At 40.6% G+C, this 22,685-nt stretch overlaps 2 protein-coding genes across 4 annotated transcripts in view; one reads left to right on the top strand and one right to left on the bottom strand.

Annotated features, from left to right (window-relative positions):
- LOC310964434 (FERM domain-containing protein 5-like) overlaps positions 1–22,685 on the top strand; it is a gene marked incomplete at its 5' end in the record, with an annotated part of 64,590 nt that overhangs the window by 12,336 nt on the left and 29,569 nt on the right. The gene's annotated exons all lie outside the window — the stretch shown is intronic.
- LOC310948816 (uncharacterized protein) lies at positions 14,194–16,856 on the bottom strand. The gene is made up of 2 exons (XM_083916063.1): positions 16,640–16,856; positions 14,194–16,106 (listed from the first exon to the last, which is right to left on the bottom strand). Exons 1-2 carry the CDS (start codon positions 16,809–16,811, stop codon positions 15,109–15,111), a joined length of 1,170 nt encoding a protein of 389 aa, XP_083772189.1. The 5' UTR covers positions 16,812–16,856; the 3' UTR covers positions 14,194–15,108.

The raw sequence follows: 22,685 nt of genomic DNA, 5'->3' as shown, positions 1-22,685 counted from the left end.
TTACCAAAGTGCTTAATTGATAGACGGATGGACAGATGATGCTATAGTAAAGTCCTTTGACTGTTGGGGAAATACATGTCTCCTAATTTTGTTGTTTTCAACGTCACAAAATGAAACCTCATCTCTTTCTGTCTTTCAAAATCTTGAATGACATAAGACGGACCCAGACTTCTTAGAGCTCCAAATGCTAGTGTGACAAGAACCTTTTAAATTTAGCTCATCTGCCAGGACACATTATCTTTTATTTGGTAGCTGAGCCGTAGCTGAAGTACTGTGAATGCCTGTCTTCTCATTGGGGAAATCTCTCCGGTCCTTGATCTGATGGCATTCAAGAATTAAACAAGGAAAAGAGCAAAACCGTGGCTTCAGTTTGCTGATATAAATTAAACCTATAGGCTTATCTGTTTTTAACAGAGCTTCAGAAGAGAGACACTGTTAATGCAGCTTTTGTTAAGACTCTGTGGTTGGTCCCATGTGTTTTTACAAAGGAGCAACTGAATTTAGCAAGTGCACTAGATATTTCTGCACAATGAAACCCTTCAATGTATTATTTTCTTCTTGTTTGAATCTAGATTTATAGGGTGGCTCATGGCGAGCCTTGTGGCTTTGGTAATACCTCAACTATTAAATTCACTTTGTTGATGAGATGGTCTCTACTTCTTTGCAATATGATATGCTGTATGCTGTTATCCTGATTAAGATATTTTTACTTTTAATGCATCGTGTCTCTGTAGGCTATATGTCTTCAGAAACCTGGTGAAAGTAATGAAACGTCTGTAGTTGATGTGCATCTGTGCAATGCCAAATATGACTTCTGTTTACAGCAGGATTTTAATGTTAAAGGAATAATTTGACAGTTTCTTGCTTTGTTGCCGAGATTCAGTTATTAGATCGATAGCACTGTACCTTTGCAGGTGTTTGTCTGTGTTCAATATGGCACTGCAGGAGACGTTATCCTAGCTTAGCAAATAGACTGGAACTGGGGGAAACGGCTAGCCTATCTTTGTCTAAAGGTAACAAAATCTGCCTACCATCACATATAATTAAGTAGCCCGATTTTAGCCCTGAGTTGGTTGCCCCGGCTCATTTAAAAAAAAAATCTGGACCAATGTCTGCAATTGGATGTCGATTATTTGGAGAGGGAACACGGCATCTGATTTATCACATGATTAACAATCAGGCTCTTGGATAATTTAATGGATTTCTGGATTTCTTATCACCAACACAAAGAGTGCATATAGACACCGATGGTGAATCAGAGCAGATGATGATTTACCATATTTTTCTAAAGCTCTGTTCAATAGGATGGATATGGTCGATAGTTATCATTACCAAGGGCAGAGCCATCCATCTCCCCCGCCTTCCTATCACTCAGACCAGTCTGGATCCCCCTCATCGTATGCGACCGCACACTCTTTTTTAGCTCAGCTTCTCAGTCCACAAGTCTGCTGCCGTCTATTTTTAAACTCTTGCTATAGCAGAGCAACTGTATGTGCGTGGAATAATAAGCACTCCTCCTCTAACTGGCTCTCGCTCATCCCCTCTCCAACTGTGGGAAACTGTAGTCATCGTCGGCTCTCTTCCATACGCAGAACAGCCACACACTTCATTCAAGTGCCAGCCAAAGAGCCCTCGCTTTTTCTCCCTGGATCTCTTGCATTCCCTCTCACACTCTTCCCTGCACACAAACCCACAATCAGTCTGCTGTCTCTTTGCGTATCTCCCTTATTCTTTCAACCGCCTTTCATCGTCCCTTTAATATTCACTTTGTCTCTTTGCTGAGCTTAGTTTCTCCAACCTCTTCTGGCATATTAGTGAGATCAGTGAGACTACTTTGTAATCTCAGGACGTTTTTCAGAGAGTTGCCGTTCTGATACGCAGGGCTGTGTGTTTCCTAAGGCTAGAAGAAGGAAGATGCCGCACAGGTCTGCATAACCTTGGAGAGCTTCTTCTTCTTTTTCTTCTTCTTCTTCTTCTTCTTCTTCTTCTTCTTCTTCTTCTTCTTCTTCTTCTTCTTCTTCTTCTTCTTCTTCTTCTTCTTCTTCTTCTTCTTCTTCTTCTTCTTCTTCTTCTTCTTCTTCTTCTTCTTCTTCTTCTTCTTCTCCTCTCCGCCTTTCTTCACAGCTCTCAGAGAGGTGGACAGCATGAGAATGACTCACTGAGACTGATCTCCCTGGCCTGATGAAGCTGATGACATTTTATACAACATACGGTTCTGTTCTAAAATTAGATTATTATTTTGGATGTTTATGAACCAAGCTCTTCTTTGGAAATGCAATGTTTCTTATTTGTGCGTCAGAGCGTATAGGTTTGAATAATATTTAACCCTCTGAGACGCACCACAGACCCTACATTCTTTTTAGGGCATTTATTTTTTTATTAAGAGCAGCTGAAGAGTGACAGGACAGGGGGGAGTGAGAAGAAAGGTCATATTTGAGCCCAGGCCGCTGCTAAGGCACCTGTATGGAGCTATATATTGTCTTTTTTAGGTGGGTAGGGGGGATGTTTTGGGGGGGATAACAGGTCAGCAGTATATGTCACATAGAAGTGATACACATAATCTGAAAGATTAATTTGAGATGCAGCTCATGACTGTGGGTCAATTTCTTCTATATAAACCTGTTATAAACATGGTCGTTTGTTCAGGCACCTATTCAAATGTTGAAAGTTTAGAGGGTATAAGGACATAGAACATTACGATAGAAGTATTTTTTATGTCTCATAAGGTGTTGCAGAAATTTTTATATAGCTAATTTTTACATACTTTCAAGGGTTTTTATTTGACTGAGGGGATTTTACATCCACTTCTCAAAAATCTTGGTTGGTGCAAAGAGCAACACACAGTGCATTTACATGCAGTTTAATAACCTGATTTTGTTCGGGTTAAGGCAATACTCTGGTTTCTCACACCATGTAAACACTGTACACCGGGTATAATCAGGGTTTTCATACACAGGTTAACAGACCTAAAGAACTCCTTCAGTACTGCAACTATTCATGCATGTAAACACCGTTCTCCAAGCATGATTGGGTTAGGCGGCTGCATTGCAGTGGTTTTTGACCCGGAATTAGGATAGATTAGGAAGCAATGGCGTCAAAATAATGTGAAAAAAATAACAACACGAGAGTTACCGTTAAACCGAGGGAGGACTTCACCATGGCAAGTAGCATTATGACCAATAAGATCTATATCTGTTGTAAAGTCAGCAATTGCCTCTCTGCTTTCCAAGTTGTTGTGATTTTGACAAAGGTAAACCTGAAGAAAAAGCTGTATTCTGACCAGTTGTATGTTAAAGGAGCGCAACCTACTGTACCGGAGGTCAAGGTACTCCTCTCATTTTCCCATTCAACCCCCTTTCATATAAACCGCGGGGGGACTACAATCCGATACAAACTACAAACCTAATCCCATTATTCCCTTAACTGGGGAAAGACCATATTTCGGTTACTGCTGATTGGGTTATTACAAGTGAGCCCCACCCACTTCAAACCAAAGAGGAAAGCCAGGACCAAAACAGAAATATATCAGAATCAGAAATACTTTAATAATCCCAGGGGGAAATTATTTTTGTTGCAAACTCCAGCTATACAAACAACCTATTAACAACAACAATGTATACATACATATATATTTGGAAAAACAGAAGTATAAAACAATATATATATATATATAAATATCAATTCACAATCGTAAAATATACAAAGTACTGTAATAACGTGCAAAGTACCGTAAAAATGTGCAAAGAAAAGATTGTTTATGATTGAGTCCATATTACAGAGAGGGAGTGACAGACTCTCCTAGGGATGTGTTGTATAGTTTAATGACCACAGGTGCTTTGTGATGCATCTGGGTGTGAGGAGTCTTCTGCTGAAGGTCTGCTGGGCAAGTGTGTCATAGAGGCCCTTTGGCCCTTTTTGTAGACAGCCTCAGCATTTCTAGACCAGTTCAACTTATCATCGAAATACAACCCCAGGTACTTATACTCCTCTACAGTGTCCACAGGGACTCCCTGGATGGAGACAGGGGTGGTTTTGAATGCACTGGAATAGTCAAAGAACATGACTCTCACAGTGCTCACAGGCTTGTCCAGATGACTGTAGACTCTGTTCAGCAGGTAGGTGACGCAGTCCTCAACTCCCAGGCGGGGCTGGTAAGCGAACTGTAGTGGATCAGTGAAGGGCCTGACCATAGGCCTTAGCTGCTCCAGGACAAGTCTCTCAATGGTCTTCATGATGTGGGACGTCAGGGTCACCGGTCTGTAGTCCTGAGGGCCACTGGGAGGCGGCGTCTTTGGCACAGGCACGAGGCAGGACGTCTTCCACAGCACAGGGACTCTCTGGAGGGAGGTGCAGGCTCAGAATGAAGACTTGACTCAGTACTCCACATGGCTGGGAGCACAGGCTTTAAGCTACCCTATGAAATTCTCATATGAAATAAACCAGGACAGTTCTAACTGTTGCAGAATATGTTAATGTAGGATCTTTTCACTTGTAGTAGGAAGCTGATTGAGAAAATGTGTTTCAGAACCTTTGGCCTTCTGCAAAATATTGTGTTATCTTTTTCAGTGGGTGGATGCAAGGCAGTGCCAGGGGTCATGCAGCACTGCCTACTGTACATCTAAAGATATTGGGTAATTTGTTTGTCATTAATTAATGAGGTAACCAATATAATTGCGAAGTGGGATAGGCAGCTAGTTCTGGAGGAGTTTTCTCCCTATTATTGTTACTACTTGCTATTGGGACTTAATCAAAGTGCAGATCCTAATAGCACATCTATGATTGTGTGACTGTCAAAACAGACGAGGAGAAACTGATTGTTGAGGGAGAAAAATACTCAGACCTCTTTGTAAGAACTGTGGTAACACATTTCCTTGGAAAAGTACAATAAAGAATCTATTTATGTCCCACATCCACACAAGAAACTATTAACTGCTAACAGTAAATTATAGCCGGAAAGGTTGGTTTTTCAGGTGGAAAATCAAGTGCTATAACACCTAAAAGGCTGCTGAATCCATCCAGGGCAGCAGTTCAACTTCACTTTTCCCTTATTGGCTTAAACCAAAAGGTTTGAGCATGTTACTTTTATTTTAACTTAGATTTACTGGCTCCCAGTAAAACAAAGAATTGATTATAAAATACTTCTTACTGTTTTTAAATCTATGAATGGAATTAGCTCCCTGTCCTATGTCATTGACATCCTCACTGAATAGACAAGAGACAAAACTCTTATAAAATCAAATCATCAAATAAATCAGAGTCAGAATTAACTTTATTGGCAAGTATATAAACAGATTACATACCAGGTACGAGGTAGAGTGCGTGTCAGTGGGGATCCGGGCCTTGTTGATGAGGCCAGTTGAGGATGGGGAAAAACTGGTCACGTGGTGAGAGGTTTTGGTCTCTACAGACCTCAGCCTCTTGCCGGAGGGGAGCGTTTGTCCTGGGTGGCAGGGGATGGCCATGATCCATGTGTGATGTAGGCGAGCAGGTTCTGGAGGGACATTCAGACACATTCCTCTATGAATGTTATTTATGCGGTTTCATTTTCACTGTGATACGCTTGGAAGAGATTGATCAATAAAGGTTTGAGAAGATATACACTTTATCTATCAATAATAATAAATCATTTCATAATAAGAGGTAAAAAATATATTTTATTCCAACTTTAAGGGAAACAGTACCACACCATTACTTAATATGCTTTGCTGGTGTTGACCTGCTGCACCTCAAGGCTTCCTATTTTTGCTGGGACATCTGCTGGATGTTTCTAGGTTGTGTGAATAAAAGCGTTACTAATAAATGTGCAGTATATGTGCCGTTTTATACAGTAATTTTTTTTAAAAACACAAAAGTATTTGTTTGTCATCTGAAAGGGTTTCACGCGCTACTTATTTTGAATACAAACAGGCATCTAATTAGATTCCCAAGCTTGGTTTCTGGGCCTCAGACATCAAGACAAGGGCACTACTTCATTTTGATGTTTTGAAACGATCCCTAGGCTTTAATGGATGATGAGATGCAGGCTACTGAGAGCTCTTTTTCTCCCCCTTTCTTTGTTTCCTGTTGCTTTCTTTCCCTTACTGTCTCAGACAGTTTTTTCCAAACATTTATTTCTCTATCACTCCATCTCTCTCCAGATCAAATGATCAAAAGAAAGAAGAGATTCTCTTCCTCAATTAGGGGTGAATACTGACCCAGAGGAGCACAAAATAGACACATTGCTGCTGTGCGTTCAATGTGAAAGCTTTGCCCTATATGACTGATGTGATGAAAGACAGCGATGCTCATTTAAAATGCAGGTTTTTCTATTTTACACAACCCCAATTGAATTCCAAGCATCTGTTGAAGATTTCCTTACCGACCACCCTGGCGGAGGATTTGGGCAATCCCAACACAGCATGGCGAGTAGCTGACAAGGTCATGCAGATTTAGTGTGAAGGGCTAAATCTTACATGAAAATTCTTCTTCTTCTTCTTCTTCTTGTGCCTTTCTAATGAAGCAAAGGCCTATTTTAATGCACTGGTCCTCCCAATATGTAAGGACATCACATAATGAGTATTATATCATACTTCAGTTAATTAATAAAAAAATCACTAGCATAATAAGCTAGTGTACGCATTAGCTTGACGAGAAGGGAGTGAAGTCAGATGTCCCTGCACTTGTGGTTGTGTATTGTTTTGTCACAGCAGTACTACGTCCCAGCCAGCCCAGCCCAGCCCACTTTCCGCCGCCCTTGGATTTTTTGGAGATGCTGGGGAACCACAGGTCTCCATGGCAACAAGATTATTACATCACTACTCTCCAGCTGCTGTCGTCAAGCTGGTGTTTGGCCAAGCTCTGCGGCAGCCCAATAGTGACTCCACACACTCCTTACACACACACACACACACACACACACACACACACACACACACACACACACACACACACACACACACACACACACACACACACACACACACACACACACACACACACACACACACACACACACACACACACACACACACACACACACACACACACACACACACACACACACACACACACACACACACACACATTCATGCCAAAACCCTCACTCTGAACTCTCCCAACTAAGTGCATGACCACATGATCAAGCGAATCAAGATTTTGATAGGAGCTAATTGTTTCCATTTAGGATTTCTTGTGTAGAATCAAAAGCTAAATTGTTTGGTTTAATGGAAAGACAATGTGCATTTAAAGCCGGGGTTTCACCTCTGTCAAGCTTCCTGTGTTCGTGTTTGAGCCATTACACTGCAGTGAGATTTTAAGAGATAAATGCATTTTTAACAGTGCTAACCAGAGCTAAAATACAAAACATTTGATGGTGTTCAGCTTTCCTTTTCTGCTTTTTTTCCTCTTACATTATAAGTCTGACAAAAACAGCCATTTGAAGACATCAACTTGGGCTCCTTTTTTAATTCAATTATGCACAAATATCTGAAATTTCATAGATCAAACAATAAATTGATTGATCTATTGAAGATTATTATTGTATCCCCGATTGAAACCATGGAAAAAAGAAGTCCGGAAAGGAAAGAAAATTGGAAGAAAGGAAGGGTAAACAGGATGATTGCAATAAATGTAAAAAAAAAACAAAAAAAACAATTGCAAGGGAACTGTTAATGATGTTGAAATACTAGGTATAGATACAGTAGCTGTCTTCTGCACTTGTAGCCTCCTTTACCCCAGTTTGTTTTTTCGCCTTGGGGAAGGTTAGCTCTCAAAACGTTTGACACTATTTAAATGGGGTTAACAGTCTCTGTTAGCCCAATTTTCAGTGGGCTGAGTCCCTGTGGATGCCTGTGATAGATGACCACATGAAAGCAACTTACCTACAGTGGGCTGTGATGTGCACATGCAGAGGATGAGCTTGTCATTTGCGTGGTTCAACCCAGATGGCTCCCTTTTCTTAACCCCTGCCAGATCTGTCAGCGAGGTTGTTTCAAGAAGGTTGGAAAAAATCCTCCTCAGCTACATCATTCATCAAGTTGACATTATCGCTGCAGACAGGACAGTGTATCCCAGAAGGCCTTGTGTTCTTCCTGTTACAGTAAAGGTCAGGGTGACCTTGCTGCCTGACTGAACTCCTCGCTCTGGCTGGTCTCTCGGACACTGAACATTTATGTGTGCGCAGCGTGATGTAGGCCCTGGGGTCTCAATGAGAGTTGAGGGCAGTGGCGAAAACACATAGGTGTGTTAGAAAGCTCTTGGCTGGCTGAGGCTGCGGTGCGTTCTAACTAACATTACCGTATCATTCCTATAGACATAAAGAAGCAGATTCGCATTTACAAGTTAAAATAAGCCTATAGATTCCAAAACACTGTGTCATTCTTTCATTTCCTTCATGAATTTTATACATTATGCTCTTGCCCTTGCTCATTCAGTTCTCACGTTATTCAGGTAGGACTACATTTTAGAACAAATCTAAAATAAGAATTATGATGTCAGCATATATATCTGCAGAACAGTCATGGACGGTGGGGATTAAAAATTCATAAATTGTCAGAAGGTGGAGGATAATGCAGCAGAATGAGAGGTGAGGAGAGAAACAAAGGGGACAAAGAGTGGAAAGACAAGAAAGGATTGAATAATCTCACAGGTTTGTGTAATAATTTTCAAGGTAGGTTCCTTGTTTTTCACTTTTTACCTGGCCTTAAAGAAGGGATCATAGGTCACCTCTCAGCGTTCATCATAGGACACAGCCATGTACATAAATGATCTACTGCTTGGCTTTGGCTCCATACAGTATGGGCCCCTAGAGAGAAGACGCGCCTTAGAAATGTTGGGGATTACCTTCCAACCCTATGTAAGTGGAATCTTGAACTTCACCACAACCCTTAAAATACTATATCTTACAAATCATTAATTGACATTGTTGTGAATATTGCTGTATCCTGTGTCAGGGATGTACATGGGCACATTTTGAGATAAAGAGCTGGCATTGCTCACAGTTGTCCTGAAAAAGTTGGAGCCAGGAGATTGGAAATGTTAATCTTTATTAACATTTAGAAACATAGAAATGACTTGCGGGTTTGGAGGGCACCTTGATATCCTTCCATTAAAGCACAGCAGATAATTCATCAAGAAGGATACTTCGTATGGCCATTGCCCACTGAAGATCACCTGTCTCATTGTGCGGTCAAGACATAGTTACAGTTTCAGCAAATATGAAAACACAACATTTTTTTTACGAAAAGTTACCGACTTCAGTTTATGCTTTGACATTTTTTTTACGTCCGGTTTTCATGAGTGGCCTTAATTTCACCCTGAAAAATGGGAAAACTGTTCACACTTCCTCATAGCTCAAAGGGATATAAAAGGTGCTTAAGTGTGGGGTAAGGTGGCTGCTATTCAATTCATGAAATGTCGCCCATTTGAAACTAACTTACAGTGACATTCACCTTAAAGCTGATAGGGTAAAAAAGTTTAGAGCGTCAGCACACAATTTTCTGCAACTGGGTGGGTTTTTATGCAACAACGATGAAAATGACTTCATTTATATAAAGGAAAACAGGTGACAATTCAAAATATAAAAATAATATGACTCGAAGCAACCTATTATATTATGACTTAAAGTCTTTTGCTACTTGTTTATATTGGGGCGGGGGGGGGGGGGCACATGAGCGTACACCTAATATGACTCCCTTGGGATCTGCACCCATGCGTTATGTTTAGGTACGATGTGTTGATCTCCTGCCACTGGAAGGGCCCATAATTTAGGAACCACTGCTGTGGGTCGTATAAGGGGACAGAAACAAACAACTTATGTAAGTTTCAGAAAGATAGAGGCTTACTGGGGTTGGGTAAATGTAATTATCTTCTCTGACACCTAAAAGCATCTTTCTTGCTGACTTGAGTAACAAGACTGCCTGAATGGGTGACATCACAGTGAATAAACAATACTTCAAAGTGCAATAACTCATCCAGACTTTGCACTTTTGCGTAATTAGCATTTCCCATTAAGCTCCCTGATGTCTGCAGGTGATGTGGCTAAATGGGTTTGTCAGAAAAAATGCATCTAGAACTGATTACTTGACAAAAGCTATTGTACTAAAGCCATTGACTTGTACATCATTTACATTTCTCCTGAACTCTCCTCTGTACTGTATAGGTATGGCTCAGCTGTTGTTACTCATTAATTAGTCAGTGAGTTCTGACTTTGCAGAAAGGCCTGACCTCAGTTCCCTGCAGTACTGGATACTTGGATGGACCGTTAATTTGCTCTTGCTCATCATGAATTCTGGATCATGTTGGAGAAGACAGGTTGTTCTGAATGTGATTAATCAGCGATAATATTCTCATTCAAGTGGCGTTATTTCCTTTGTTCCCTGACCTTTACAGTTTCAACCACTGCATGTGAATGCATCAATGGGCCAGATGTGCACTTTGGAGGAGAGTGTTCATTAGGCTATACAATATCTCGCACCACTTGATTTGTAATGAACTTTTAAAAAAAGTCTGTGCTTTGATTACCCGTTATGAAACAACATCCTCCTCTTCCATTTTGTAATGCCTTAATCAGTAATGTATTACTCTACACAGACTAATATTGTAAAGTATCTTATACCACTTCCTTACTCTGGCACCCTTGCTTGGACCACACCCATCTTCGACCTCAGCCTTCATTTTGATCAAAACTACACACCTGCAAAGTTTAGTGACTGTATCTTGCTTGGATGGGATGCTATCGCGGTGACATAATCTGTCCACAGACAGAAAGTCAGCCTGACATATAAACACGAAGCAAAGTACTGTGTTAGTCCATGTTACAATAGGTATCTCAAAAGACTACATTTTTCCATGATGACACACACAGACTCACAAGGTGAACATAATACCAGCATCGCAGGCTGCGGCTGGTACAAAGTTAGGATATCTCTGTCTGGACCAAAGGGGAGGACAAACAGTCAGATTGACATGTCCATCCATAGAGCCATGCCACTAGTGTTGCTAATAATACTCGTGTCTTTTTCACAAACATGGAAAGGTTGCTTTAACTCTATGACAGTCTGTTGTTTATTTTTGCGACTAGCATTCATTCACTATGCCACCAGCAATGGCTTTCAGTGGCTTTGTGTATTAATAAAAGCACTAGTTTATGTGTTTCTTCTGTATTAGGACAATCTGTATGTCATCTCTACAGGCTAAAGACTATGGGACAACATCTCGAAGTCAATTACAAACTCAAAGGATCCATGATTGCTCTGTTCTTTATGGAAAACAGAGTATAACAATGTGACAGGACCTCAATTGTCTCTCAATTAATCTTTGTTCCCAGTCTGGTGGGTTATTTCACTCCATTTGTTCTTTTGACATTTGTTCAATATTGCAGCAGTGGAGCAATGATGACTGTTTAGCAAGCCTGACTATTCTAACATTCTGCCTTAAAGATATTTCAGTGGGCTTAGTCTTCAGGACGCATGTGCTGTACACCTCAATCACTAACACTGATGAAGGCATTGATGCAATGTAGATCTGGCTTTAACAGGGCTTCTTTATGTGACAGTCATCCTCCCTAATGCATGCAGAGAAATGAGGCTTGTGTTAGAGGCTTGGCGAGATGTGATAGACCCCAGCAGTCAGCTGCCATTTAAGGCTCTCTTCCTCTGCCTCTTATTGCACACGCAAGCGTCAGAGGTACTGGAGCTTTTAATTGAAAGACTTGTACTGGAAGTATCTCTGTTCCAAATGAAGTGTTGTCTCAGTGGGATTCTTCGGTCGCCCTCCTTACGTGAGCTCAGCTGCAACTCTTCCCTTCATTCTCAGACAGAGTGCATCTTGATGGAAAAGTTATTACTGTAGATGTTTTCTTTTCACGTTGCCCTAACACATGGAAGACTCGGTACATAGAGCTCATTTTTAGGGATGGAAATCGAGAGCCGGCTCTCAACTAGAACATATTGGAATTGGAATAATATGTCTCTGAGCTTATCAAAATTATTTGATTATTGCTGGCACGTTTTTCTGACGGTTTTGTTTTGGCAAAATAATGACAAACTCTGTGTCTACGCTGCTGGAAACTTGCAACAATAAGTCATGACGGAGTCTGTCACAGTGGCTGAACAGATCACCTTTGTCCATTTGCAGTTTGAACTGTAAATATACTCCTTATCAATCTTTTGCAATGTTAGTTTATATCAATAGACACTTATTCCCTGCGAACATAGGGATGATCTCTCTATAAACTGCTCCGCTATGCTCACAAGCTAATTGCCCAACTGGGTCTGTCGTCCATTTGTGTGCTGTGCAGATAGAGTAGACTTTTTAGAGCTCTTTTTTGTTGCTGAAAACAGCTTCCTGCTGTGGCTGAAAACGACACTTGAACAGTAAAGTTGTGGGGTCGGAAATCAATAAAATGAGCTAAAAGATGCTGCAAAGCTAAAGGAAACTGGGTGATAATCATCTCACATACAGAACACCCCTCACACACATTTATTTGATTTATTGTGAGTATAAAAGCATTGATTATAGTAGCTTTAAAGAAATACCATAGAGATTCCTCCAGGACTAAGTTGAGGTGACTTTGTCATTAGTTCATCCATTAGTTAACATTCAAGTCCAATTATAATTAGGATCGGGTATTGTCCATGACCATGTCCTTCACAGTATTTAATACAACAGCTTTTCTTTATTATTATGCAGAACGGTGATTGCACAACTTAGAACATTTTAAATCCAGGCCAACAGAGATCATAAAAGTAATATATGCACATTTTTAACTTAACATGCTTGATTGACTTTTTGTTTTGACAATAATATGTATCGGACTCAGCTGCCTCCTGTTGGCTTTGCTGTGCACCGCACCACAGGAGGTGTTTCTTCTTCAAATACGGTCACAGTATTTCCTGCTGTATGGATACAGTAGCATCTTTATACACATCTCAGCAAAGAGTACTTCACGATATATTGCCGTAATGATATTTTGAGCACAGCCCTATTTGTCATAAAGATGCAAATTCTGTCGAACCCTCGCTCTGTCTTTTAAATCCCCTTCAAAGCGTACGTTCCTCTGCTTTTTTATACTTCTCATTTTTCCTCCCCCAGTTGTGTTAGACATTATGTTCACTGAGATTGCCTGTGCTGTGCTGTTTGCCCATGTTAGCACTGTTCACAATGCCGTACAAGAGGAAGCTGGCACGGCTGCCGGATTTAGCCGGGAATGTGCCCTCAGAGGAGGTGGAGCTCACACTGGGGCAGCGGGCTGTGGCCTATGAAATGAGCCAGCTTGGCCCTGTGTGACATAGTGTCTTTAAATGCTGCCCCAAATGAAATATCCAGCCGTCTGACCTGAAGCTTGCGTCAGACTGACCTCCTGCATCAAGCGGTACTCTAGCAGTCTCGTAAATTCTCAGTCAATGTTAGTTGAATGACAGAGAAAGCCTTTACGAGGTTAAGAGTTAAAGTACATTGAGGAGAAAATAAACAACATAAATGGTCAAACAGACAGGAAACCTCTTAGAAGTATACTCCTGCTGCTGTTGCCTTTGTAAAAAAAATCTCCTCCTTGACCTGACTGTCTTGTCAGACATCATGTCAGGGCCGAATATAAACAAAGTGAATCACGGCTCAAGCTTTTTTTCCTTTTCACCAGTGTGGTTTATGTGTGAGGAGCGTGTTGTTGAGCTGCCGGCTGTGTGACAAGAATATGAACGACTCCTGGTTGTTCTCTCGGGGCCTCAGTGAATATCTGAATCTAATTGCCTCTGTCGCTTTGTTGGCATTCTGAATGCTGCAGAAACTCCTGAAACAGGCTGCGGTTTGCACCATATATTACTTTAAATCACAGAAGTGTCACTGTACTTATGTGCGCTAATTTGCAACTGTTTGTCTTTGTGTCAGAGCATGCAGTCAATCTTTCTGCTTCTGAGAAGAGAGGGAGAGAGCTACAGGTGTGTGTGTCACAGAAGACTCTCCTGCTCAACTGTCAATTGGAGCAGTTTAATCCTTATAATCCTTAAACCTTGGAATTGACTGGCTCCAGAGTGTAGCATGATGATTAGGGTAAAATGGATGTTTTGCAGTAAACCTCTTGTCGATCTTGTCCGTCAAACTGCATCTGGATGTCTGTCTTTTGAAGCACTTACAAAAAAAAAACAAGATGACGAATGAACAATTATGAAATCTGGCAAATACCTTTATCCAGATGAAATTGAATCAGCCACACCACACCATTAATACAACAATAACTTTAAATTAACCTTCAGCTGTACAATTTATTGAATGTTAACACTCTTTAACAACAATATTAATCTTTTCTTCACTATGATCGCTTTTATTTTTTATGTCAGTCACACACATACGCAACACTGATGAACATAACTAGCTCAATGCTTTGGACGTCTGTATCATACTGGTATTCGTAAATCATCATGTTGTTACAAAACTTAAATGTTAGAATACGTTACATAGAATACGCCCAGGTCCCTTTTGGCACTGATGGTTGATCTAATTATTTAGACAGATTAATTGACGGGACCATGTAGAACATCAGCTAGAATTTTTGTTTTTGTCACCACTAAAACCCCACATAAAAAATAAGTGACCCAACACCAGTAGAATTTCAGAGAGTACACACAGGGTTCCATATAACATGAGGTAGTGTATGAGCCTTGTGAGACCATCCTGATTTTGCATGCTCCCTTGTATTTTACTTGCAGATCCATCTGGTAACGTGCGATGGAGAATGTTTGGCGTTGGTTTTGAAGCCTGATAATGTGACTTTTATCTGTAAATTCGTGTTACAGAAACTGCAAATATCCTTTACCGGCATGTTGTTTACTTTCAGAGCTTTGCCTTGACGCTCTGTTTGTACGTCATACGCTTCGTTGATCTGATTGGTTGATTTGGTATGTCTATTACATCATAGGTGGTGATAGATAGATGGTTTATCCAATCAGCAACCACTATTTTCCCCCCTTCCCAAAAGATCTCCGAATATGCAGAGCAAATGCGAATCAATCCATCTGGCGGAGTCAGGTTAGTAGTGCACACAAATTTCAAAAAAGACACACAAAAAAGTCAAACATTTGTAGGAATCATGCACTCACTGCAAAAAAAAAAAAAGCAGCTAAATTCGGGATGTTATGATGGTTTCAAAAAATCCTTGTTTTCAAAAGAAATACGAGGCTGCTTGCCTGTATGCGACCTAATATGCTTCGCTAAATCAGATGCAGAAAAGTGTCTTTTACCGCAAATCTTGCAAAGGTACGGCTTTTCACCGGTGTGCGATCTTCTCACATGGACCGTCAAGTCACTTTTTTGTCTGAATTCTTTTCCACATGTTTGGCAGGTATGTGGCCGCTCACCTGTGTGCATCTTCATGTGGAAATTTAAGCCACCACTCCATTTGAAACCTTTCCCGCATATTTCGCAAGTGTAGGGCTTATCACCCGTGTGGATTCTTAAATGGTTGTTCAATGCTGATGTCTGAATGAATCCTTTCCCACAGAAGTTGCAAGAATATGGCTTCTCACCTGTGTGGGTTTTCATGTGGACCGTCAAGTGGCTATTGCTCCGGAAATCTTTCCCACACGTCTTGCAGGAATACGGCCTCTCATCTGTGTGGGTTCTCATGTGTAAACACAACTGCGACTTAAACTTGAAAGCTTTCCCACATGGGTCACATTGGAAAAGCGCTTTAGTCGTGTCAGTGTGGCTGTGAATCCCCAACAAGGTAGGGTCGTTTGCATTGTTGCTGTGACTATTGCTTGCACGATGTTGTACTCGTTTTCTGGGTTTGGCATTTCTAGATGATGTCAAGTCTCCGTTCTTACCTCCTTTCTGAACTCGGCTCTCAGCTACAAGAGGGTTGTCATGGAGGAGCTGCTGGTCACTGTTTGTTTCTGGTTCACTGTAGTCACTGTCCTCACAAGTACGAGTGAGCACAAAGTTATCAGTCTCTTGCTCCAGTACGAGCTGCTGTACCTCCTGGCCAGTGCAGAGCTCCTCCTGTTCCCCTTTAGTCGGTGGAGGCTCTGGATCCTCCTGGTCCAGACTTGAGCCGATCCCCCGAATAAAGAGCTGCTGAACCACCACTTCCTCTTCCTCCTCCTCCTTACAGAAATATTGCTGTGGGAGCTCTGCGGGGACACAAAGAGACAATTGCTACGTTACCATTATTAATCATAAAACAAATTAGATTATATATGCAGGGTTCCTACAGCCCTTTTCAAGCATTTAAGGTGCATTTTGGTGCTTTTCCAGCAATTTACAGCTGTGGTAAACTACTCATTTGTATTCAGTACAAAACTCCGTTTTCAGTATACTTACTTTTTTATGCATTATTGCACTTGCACATTAAATTAGGTGTTATGGGCCTAAAAACAACCAACATGAGGTTTTGAGAAGGACGACAATGCAAGGAAAACTAACTCAACTCGACAGGAATATAATCACCAACCATTTTTAATAATATGTTTATAGTCAAAAGTAATTTTTCCTGCAAAAATGTCAGAAAATGCTGTTTTCAGTCTCTCAAATATGGAGATCTTGGTTTTTACATTTCAAGCACTTTTCCAAACTTGAAAACACAGGATTTCCAGCACCCGCGCTAACGCTGTAAATGAGTCAACTTGTTCTGTTTGAGTTATTAAACCAGTTCAGTTGGACCCACCTGTCCTGTGCAACTGTATTTCGGGGTTGCAAACGATCTCCAGCAGTCTGCGCTGACGGAGGACCTCTTCTTCATACTCCACGATGGTCTTTTGAAAAACGCTGAATATTTCTTCGGCAGCAGCGGTCAGCCGCTCGCTGACAAAGTCTCTTAAAACATCTACGGAAGACATTGTGGCCTAAAAAACGGTGAAACAATTGTAACAGCAACGACTACATCGGTGTCCTCCAGCTAATCCCACACAACCACGGAGCTACCGCTGTATACTTCCGCCGGGTGCCACACTGTTAAGTTCCGGCAGTGGAATTGGTCGTTTTTTTCGTTCCGCTGTCAATTAGAGTTGCACCCTGGTCGTACCCACTATGGTTGCACCTATGTCTGTCTTGTTTCAGTTCACAGGGAACTTAAGCCATTTTCTCTGTACTATTTATTTGCTATGTATTAAAATAATTACAAAAATAAATAAATAATAATAATACATTTAATTTAAAATAAAAAAACATTCAATCAAAAGAATCTAAATTACAGTGCAGTTGCAGCAGACCTGCAAGTCTGGTCATGTGAGTAAAATTAGCTATAGATAATTGTAAAATATCCATGCATTCTAAATGTTAACAAACATGCCAAATTGCTATGAGCACTTTTATTTTATTTTAAGTATGAAACGTGAAAGTATTCATGAGCAATGCGCAAAGCTCAAGGTACGTTTTTGTGTTTAAAAATTGTAATCATTAAAGTATATGTCTGTCAAGAAAATGCAGTGGCCTAAAATTGTATTGTTTTCCTTTAAAAACAAACACTACAGAACAGAACATATCTGTGTTTATTCAGGCACACCTGCTATGTGGCAACTGTGTTGCATTTTAATGATATAGCAAAACCCATTTTCTGGCATCCTTTGCATCCCTCATGATCTTCGCGGTGATTGTGTACACTGCCAGCCAACACTTACTTTAAAGTTGTCGTTTACATCGCCTCCAGCGATGTGTTTCCCTGACAGAAAAGAGGAGGTCACTGTGATTTAGTCAAATGTGTCAGTAGTTTGGAAGAAGGAAGAGCACATACAATAGGGATAATGTCTTTGGCTGTCCCAAAGACAAGAGTAAAGGCAGAACACCCCTTAATGCAAACTTTAACAAATTAAACATTTGCACCCACTTCAGGCCTTATCACTCCATTAACTGAATGATCAGTAATCTTAAAGTTGTAATTACAAATTGAGACAAGCTCTAACTGCAGGCGCACCTCTAGGTCTTCATCTCCCAGAGTTCCTTTCGAAACTGAACAGTGTCGACTGTATGACGTCAGTAGATCGGCAGCTCTCACCTGTGCAATGTGGCATGATGCCTTCACATGCTCCACACTGATAGGAGGTCCAAAGAGAGAAGGGAAACAATGTAGAAAGGGTCACTAACTTTGCGGCGCCTTTGATTTTAGCGAGGGAACGTCGCCACAGACACTCAGGTCGTATTTCTTGGTAAAGCAGCAAATACAAGTGCTTTCAATCGTGGTTCATATGATCAATCACCAGGGTTTTAACTCACTCTTTGATAGATAGGAACCTAACAGACAATTAACTAGATGAAAATCTCACAGACTACATCTTTAATATAAATCAAATGTTAAAAATTAGTCATGTTAAAAATGAGTCATGTGTCTGATGATTATTGCTGTTTTTGTTTTTTACTCAAGGTTATCAAGAAAATTATTTTCAATAAATTAATTCATCAGCATTCCTCAGTGTAGCTGTACAGCAAATATTTATCTTCCAATGTGTATTGTCCATTGTCCATAGGCCATAAATATGAGACAGAAGGAGCTGTGGATGAACATTTCCGTGCTTTCTTCTAGCATAGCATTTCTCTTCAAGATTGCAGTCATTCAATGTACTTGTTTTAAAAAAAAGTTTAGTTCAATTCTTTACTTGTGCTAATTTTCTACTTCTGCAATGCGAAGATAAGTGCTCCTCAAAAGCTATTACACTAATGGAATCCAGCGGGTTGAATATATTGACATGATGTGACTGGACTTTTTTCTAGTTTCATGAGGAGGTGTTCGCAGTAACTCTTGTCATTAGAGATTTCTGATTTGACACCGGAGATGTAATGTGACAGAGCAGGAGGACGACTAGAGCATCATAGAAAGGAAATACGAGACGTTTGAACTAATCTCAGGGCACTGGTGCAAATCTAGGAAAATGATTATTATTGCTTTGCAGTCAGTTCAAGTCAGTAAATGTTGATGTTGTAACCTACTCCAGAAAATTAGCTGTGCCTGTGTGTGCACCTGCTAACACTTAGTAGGCCCTACATGCTTTAATTTGACATGTTCCATATACTGGAAGATGTAATAGTACGGTGAGGTGTTGGATAAAAGACACCTGGCTCAGTCCCTGTTTGAGAGATTTGGTTTAATTGGAAACGCATAAAGGAAAATTAGCATCAGTCCGTCTAAAGTAAATGAAATGCCTTTTTCCTAGTATTCTCCATCCTCTATTGCTCTTCATGCACTGGCCTGAATTACCTCGAATCAAACTTCTTCTTCTCTCACTGTCAGTTTTTCATCATTTCGCACTATTACATGTTTCAGAAACCATAGGAAACACCTGTCAATTTTTGTGCATTGTTCAAATAGACAATTATGGTAATGGGTTTAATACTTTACAAGAGAGATGTCATCTTAAAATAGACCATTTAAACTCTAATAGCTTAGTTGAAGAGGTTACTTTCAGAGTGCTGCCCTCCAGCAAACGCAGCAGACAGAGACTAGAGGTTGGAGATGTGGATAAGAGCTAAGTGAGAAGAAAAAAGCCCATGATAGTGCTTCTTAATCCTGCAGGCACCCGCTTTGATACAGGGGGGTTACTTGTTCAAGACCTCATGCTCTTTTGTCTCTACCATATTTCAACTTTGAAACAAAGTTTCCAAAAATCTTTTTCATTTCCCAGCTCAGTTGAAATGGATTGGCTATTGTTGAAAGTAGAAAGACTACTTTTCTCATACACACTCGCTCTCTAGTTCAGGAGTTTTTTTGTTTTCACTGTCAGCTTTCATTTGATCATTTCTGCTGTTAACATTTAAACAGCCAGACCAGAGCTGGCCGATAATCATGCTGTTTTCAGAATTTAAAGCTTCCTTTTTGCCTATGTGCCTTCAGCTGTTCAGCTGCATGTGCACCTCATACAATTATTTTTTTTCGAAGGGTCTAATTGCTAAAGCCTGCATTCATCTTTCACTCAGAATTCATGTCATAGACATCACTACAACACATTTTCATGACTATAAAATGCAGTTTTACTTTTTTGTTCCATGTGACATAAGCCTGATGGGAAGGTGAGAAGGGAAACAAGATGAAACAAGTTTGCACAATTGGTGAGATATTGGTATTTGGGTGAAAATTGAGTCGGTGACATCCGATGAAAAATATGTCAAGGCACAGAAGCTGACTATTTGCACAATGCAATTCAGTTGATGCTTTCCCCCAGCTTTATGTTGATGTTCTGCCAGATTATTAATGCAAACCATTGGGCCATTTAGTTAGTTATTAGTAATCCCACAATTCCAGGATAATCAGTATTCGATTATTGCATGTATTCTTAAAAGGTGCATAAAATAAAATGAGCACAAATTGCTTATCGGGCATGGTATATAGGCATGGGAGCAGGTGTTTCTTAGATTATTTACTACCCGAGTATTGTTTTTCTATCTTTTTCTTTCTACTTGGACCACTGACCTTACTATTTCAGCACCTCCATGAGGTTCAGGGTTTCATATCGAGCGATACACTTCCAAGCTGTGTTTTTGCATTTGTGCGTATTCAGTGTTAAAGGTCCTGTGTGGGTGGTTAATCACTGCTCATGTGCTGAGGTTATACGTCTGCGATGAGTGCAGCAGAGGGTTGTGTATGCCTGCAGGTTAAAACAATGGAAAATACAGTGATGTAGTACAGTGTGTAGAGCAGGGCTATAAAAGGAGACATTTTCGCAGTATTATGTCTTCAAAACTAAGAGTTGGGATGAGAGCATTTACATACAAATGTAGAATGCAAAGTTCTGGATAAAGAGAATCATCTCATCTGTAATTAAGAACACTGTCACCATACTGTAAAAAAAAATTGCTCATGAATACACCATCTGGCATTTCTATTGTAAAAGAGGTGTTCAAAAAGAGGTGATTCACCGGTAAGGTGGCTATTTTCTCTGTGGATAAATGCTAAGATTGTAACAGTGTTTGGACAATTATGCAACTAAGAAAATTACTCTTAGGAGGCATTTAGATGGTTTTGAAAGTCATTCCTTGAACAATAGAAATAATCCATATAACTCTGTGGAAATGCCTATACAAGGAAGCTGATATTCAATAGAGTAAATATTAATTTAAAGTAAGTTATTCTTTACTTCACATGAGGGGATGAATTCATTTAAACTATGCCAACAAGATGGAAAGTAAACAGTTTAGAATCCAGTGCTTAGAAATAAGGCTTGTTTGAAACAGTTCCTGATTTGGCATTTGGCTGCCTTCCTGTGAATCTCATGATCCCTGTGTGAGCGTATGCAGAGTTAAGAGCCTCTGTGATATACATACTCTTGAGGTGTACACACACACACACACACACACACACACACACACACAAACACACACACAAACACACACACACACACACACACACACACACACACACACACACACACACACACACACACACACACACAAAAACGCTTTAATTTTAGCAACCAAAATGATTTGCACAGTTTGTCTTTTTGTAGTACGAAGGATGGGTTCAAGACATAACGACTCTTAGCCCTTTCTCTCATCACATCCGCCTGCAACACTGACCTTAACTGTAAGCGAGATGGCTCAGACGGCTCAGTGTGAGTTCAGCTCCTGTGAAGTTGCTTCAGTCACAACTGCCTGACAAGGTGGTATCATCATCTTTGTGTATGCCTATTGCGCTGTATTTTTGCTACAGGAACATGGGTGTTAAGATCAGCTGTGATTTACTCAAGCGTTTCTTTCTTCCCTTACTGTAAAAAGAGTACTTTGATATTTCTCGGTTTTCCCTGCTCACCTCAGTGGAATGCGTGGCTCCCTTTATCAACAGATCGGTACAAGAGGGAAGATGTTTTACTGCTGCTCTGGCTCAGTTCTCTATTCACAAAATCATCCTGGCAGCATCCAGATTGTTGTGACAGCACACTGACGGTCACATTGTCCCAAAAGGAAATAAAACCAATTCATCCAAAGCTCATGGTGCATTCTGGGGAGTATGAGGAAAAATAATGTAAAAAACCATTTGATTGTCTAAGAGCATTGTCTGTCTGTGTGTGCACACCATCTGTTACTTTGATGAAATAAGAAAATTATATGTGTGTGTGTGTGTGTGTGTGTGTGTGTGTGTGTGTGTGTGTGTGTGTGTGTGTGTGTGTGTGTGTGTGTGTGTGTGTGTGTATGGGTGTGTGTGTATGGGTGTGTGTGTGTGTGTGTGTGTGTGTGTGTGTGTGTGCTTTCGAGCATTACTGAACATGGTGTGTGTGAGCTCTGAAACACAACAGCGTCCTTCCGAATCCTTGTCTGGATGCAAGCGCAGCAGATGCAGGGCGCCTCCTTCTATAGTGGATTGTGATCAGTAACACGTTTGACCTGCTGTCTGCTCGGTCAGAGCAACAGTATCGGCCGTTAGCACTTTCTACAGAACAAACCGCTGTATTTGGTGTCAGAGTGCTAAGCCTTTTGTTACAGCCCTGCCCTAAGGCACTGCTTATAGTGTGCTGCCAAGGTCTTTCCGAGGAGAAATATGTGTTTTTTCAAAAGCTGTGTCTTGTCGCCGTAGTGTGTTCTCTCACAGATCCAACCCTAATCTCATACAGTACATCTTATTGCTTACCTTTTCAAAGTGATCCAAATGGTTGCTATTTGTTAGCAGTCCTCCTTAATCTCTTAAATGGACTGCTGTTATAAGGCCTACGAAGGAAAGTTTACCTTAGTTAGCCTATCAATAGTTAACCACTAATTTCTGCCTCTTTGCATAATAAAAAAATGTAGATGCC

Source organism: Echiichthys vipera (genome assembly GCF_963691815.1).
Source record: "Echiichthys vipera genome assembly, chromosome: 1".
NCBI classification, from domain to species: Eukaryota; Metazoa; Chordata; class Actinopteri; order Perciformes; family Trachinidae; genus Echiichthys; species Echiichthys vipera.
Note: the sequence above shows the minus strand (reverse complement) of the source record. Positions and strands in the feature narration are given on the sequence as shown.